Source organism: Lepidothrix coronata, unplaced genomic scaffold, assembly GCF_001604755.1.
Source record: "Lepidothrix coronata isolate B3197 unplaced genomic scaffold, Lepidothrix_coronata-1.0 Scaffold497, whole genome shotgun sequence".
Classification (NCBI taxonomy): domain Eukaryota; kingdom Metazoa; phylum Chordata; class Aves; order Passeriformes; family Pipridae; genus Lepidothrix; species Lepidothrix coronata.
Window position 1 is genome coordinate 24221 of NW_016690677.1, and position 3951 is coordinate 28171.

The 3951-nt window shown below is 62.6% G+C and overlaps 1 protein-coding gene across 1 annotated transcript in view; it reads right to left on the minus strand.

Moving 5' to 3' along the window:
* PSMC4 (proteasome 26S subunit, ATPase 4) overlaps positions 1-3617 on the minus strand; it is a gene marked incomplete at its 5' end in the record, with an annotated part of 19311 nt that extends 15694 nt beyond the window's left edge. Inside the window, 2 exons of the mRNA XM_017839824.1 lie at positions 2318-2464; positions 3356-3617. Of these exons, the coding sequence (XP_017695313.1) occupies positions 2318-2464; positions 3356-3617 (409 nt within the window). The remainder of the gene's footprint in view (positions 1-2317; positions 2465-3355) is intronic.
* Between the last annotated feature and the right edge of the window lie 334 nt (positions 3618-3951).

Consider the following 3951-nt stretch of genomic DNA (forward strand, 5'->3'; position numbering starts at 1 on the left):
GGTCACCTGAGACCACCTGGGACCACCTGTGGTCACCTGTGGTCATCTGGGGTCACATGGGTCACCTGGAGTGACCACGGGTCACCTGAGACCACCTGGGGTCACCTGGGACCACCACAGGTCACCTGAGACCACCCGTGGTCACCTGTGGTCACCTGTGGTCACCTGGAGTGACCATGGGTCACCTGAGACCACCTGGGGTCACCTGGGGTCACCCGGGGTCACCTGAGACCACCTGGGACCACCACAGGTCACCTGAGACCACTTGGGACCACCCGTGGTCACCCGTGGTCATCTGGGGTCACCTGGGTCACCTGGAGTGACCACGGGTCACCTGAGACCACCTGGGGTCACCTGGGACCACCTGGAGTGACCACGGGTCACCTGAGACCACCTGGGGTCACCTGGGACCACCTGGAGTGACCACGGGTCACCTGAGACCACCTGGGACCACCACAGGTCACCTGAGACCACTTGGGACCACCTGTGGTCACCTGAGACCACCTGAAGTGACCACAGGTCATCTGAGACCACCTGGGGTCACCTGGAACTACCGTGGGTCACTTGGGGTCACCTGGGGTCACCTGGAGGGACCTGGGGTCACCTGAGACCACCTGGGGTCACCTGGGACCACCACAGGTCACCTGGGGTCACCTGAGATCACCTGGGGTCACCATGGGTCACCTGAGACCACCTGGGACTACCTGTGGTCACCTGTGGTCACCTGGGTCACCTGGAGTGACCATGGGTCACCTGAGACCACCTGGGGTCACCTGGGACCACCTGGAGTGACCACGGGTCACCTGAGACCACTTGGGACCACCTGGGGTCACCTGTGGTCACCTAGAGTGACCTGAGGTCACCTAGGACCACCTGGAGTGACCATGGGTCACCTGAGACCACCTGGGGTCACCTGGAACTACCATAGGTCACCTGGGGTCACCTGAGACCACCTGGGACCACCTGAGGTCACCTGGGACCACCTGGGGTCACCTCAGACCACCTGGGACCACCTGTGGTCACCACGTCCAGCCCGTCCGGCTTCTGGTCTGGGGGGGGCCACAGGGGTCACCTGGGGTCACCTGAGCTCACCTGGGGTCACCTGAGACCCCCAAATGACCTTTGATGACCCCAAATCACCCCAAAACGCTCCCCAGGTGAGTTTTCCCCCCCCCCAGGTGAGTTTTCCCCCCCCCAGGTGTGCCCAGGTGAGCTCACCTGAGGTGACCCATCGCGACGCCGCCCTTGGCACGACGTCCACCAGGGCCTTGTGTGTTGACCCCAAAACGCCCCCAAATCACCCCAAAACACCCCCAGGTGCCATTTTTTTGCCCCCCAGGTGCCATTTTTCCTCCCCCAGGTGCGCCCAGGTGAGCTCACCTGAGGTGAGCATCATGATGCTGGAGTCGGCCTCGGGGGGGCAGGACGTCCCCCAGGGCCTTGTGTGTTGACCCCAAATGCCCCAAAACGCCCCCAAATCACCCCAAAACGCCCCCCAGGCGAGTTTTTCCCCCCCCAGGTGTGCCCAGGTGACCTCACCTGAGGTGACCCATCACGACGCCGCCCTTGGCACGACGTCCCCCAGGGCATCAAGAGATGACCCCAAATGACCTTTGATGACCCCAAAATGACCCCCAAGGTGACATCTTACCCTCCAGGTGTGCCCCAGGTGTGCCCAGGTGAGCTCACCTGAGGTGACCCATCGCGACGCCGCCCTTGGCACGACATCCCCCAGGGCATCAAGGGATGACCCCAAATGCCCCCAGAACGCCCCCAGGTGCCATTTTTTTGCCCCCCAGGTGCCATTTTTCCCCCCCCAGGTGTGCCCAGGTGAGCTCACCTGAGGTGACCATCACGATGCTGGAGTCGGCCTCGGGGGGGGCAGGACGTCCCCCAGGGCCTTGTGTGTTGACCCCAAATGACCTTTGATGACCCCAAATCGCCCCGAAACGCCCCCAGGTGCCATTTTTCCCCCCCCCAGGTGTGCCCAGGTGAGCTCACCTGAGGTGACCATCACGATACCGGAGTCGGCCTCGGGGGGGCAGGACGTCCCCCAGGGCATCAAGGGATGACCCCAAATGCCCCAAAACGCCCCCAAATCACCCCCCAGGTGAGTTTTTCCCCCCCCAGGTGAGTTTTTGCCCCCCAGGTGTGCCCAGGTGAGCTCACCTGAGGTGACCCATCGCGACGCCGCCCGTGGCAGGACGTCCCCCAGGGCATCAAGGGATGACCCCAAATGCCCCAAAACGCCCCCAAATCACCCCCCAGGTGAGTTTTTCCCCCCCCAGGTGAGTTTTTGCCCCCCAGGTGAGCTCACCTGAGGTGAGCATCATGATGCTGGAGTCGGCCTCGGGGGGCAGGACGTCCACCAGGGCGTTGCTGTGCTTGTGCAGGGCCACCGAGGCGTTGGGCTTCAGCAGCTCCCGGTCGATCGTGCTCAGGATCCGCACGTAGTAGTTGGAACCTGGATTCCCCCAAAAAAACCAACCAGGTGAGTCCCAGGTGTGCCCCCAGGTGTGTGATGTCAGCCCCAGGTGTGCCCCCGGGGGTTCGCGTTGGGCTTCAGCAGCTCCCGGTCGATCGTGCTCAGGATCCGCACGTAGTAGTTGGAACCTGGATTCCCAAAAAACCAACCAGGTGTGCCCAGGTGTGCCCAGGTGTGCCCAGGTGTGTCCTAGGTATGGCCCAGGTGTCCCCAGGTGTGTCCCAGTGGGTCCAAAGTGTGTCCAAAGTGTGTCCCAGGTGTGTCCCCAGATATGTTCTAGGTATCCCCAGGTGTGTCCTAGGTATGGCCCAGGTGTCCCCAGGTGTGTCCTCCTGTCCCCAGGTGTGTCCCAGTGGGTCCAAAGTGTACCCAGGTGTATCCAGGTGTACCCAGGTGTGCCCAGGTGTGCCCCAGGTGCCCCCAGGTGTGCCCAGGTGTGTCCCCAGGTACATCCTAATGTCCTCCAGGTGTCCCCAGTTGTGTCCCAGTGGGTCCAAAGTGTACCCAGGTGTGCCCAGGTGTCCCCAGGTGTGTCCCCAGGTATGTCCCAACGTCCTCCAGGTGTCCCCAGCTGTGTCCCAGTGGGTCCAAAGTGTACCCAGGTGTACCCAGGTGTTTCCAGGTGTGTCCCAGGTGTCTCCAGGTGTGTCCCAGTGGGTCCAAAGTGTAACCAGGTGTATCCAGGTGTGCCCAGGTGTGTCCCCAGGTACGTCCCACGTCCTCCAGCTGTCCCCAGCCGTGTCCCAGCGGGTCCAAAGTGTTCCCAGGTGCCCTCAGGTGCCCCCAGGTGTGTCCCACCACCCCCAGGTGTGCCCAGGTGCGCCCAGGTGTACCCAGGTGCCCCCAGGTGCGCCCAGGTGACCCCCTCACCTGTGGTGGAGCCGACGATGGCCGTGTTCTGGTCGACGGCCTCGAGGAACTGGCCGATGACGAGGGGGATGCTCTGGATGCGCTTCACCTCCTCCTGGGCGTGCAGGAACTCCTTCTTCAGGTTCCGCTGCTCGTCCTTGATGTACTCCTCCTGCACCTCCAGGAACTCCAGCTCCTGCTGCAGCTTCTGGGGGGCGACAGGTGGGAACAGGTGTGACCAGGGGTGACCAGGTGTGACCAGGTGTGACCAGGTATCACCTNTGTCCCAGGTGTGTTCCAGGTGTGTCCAGGTATGTCCTAGATATCCCCAGGTATGTCCCAGGTGTGTTCCAGGTGTGTTCTGGTGTCCCCCAGGTGTGCCCAGGTATCCCCAGGTGTGTCCCAGGTGTCCCCAAGTGTGTCCCAAATGTCCCCAGGTGTGTCCCAGGTGTGCCCAGGTATGTCCTAGATGACCCCAGGTATGTCCTAGGTATGTCCCAGGTGTCCCCAGGTGTGTCCTCCTGTCCCCAGGTGTGTCCCAGTGTGTCCAAAGTGTGTCCCAGGTGTGTCCAAAGTGTGCCCAGGTATCCCCAGGTATGTCCCAGGTGTCCCCAGGT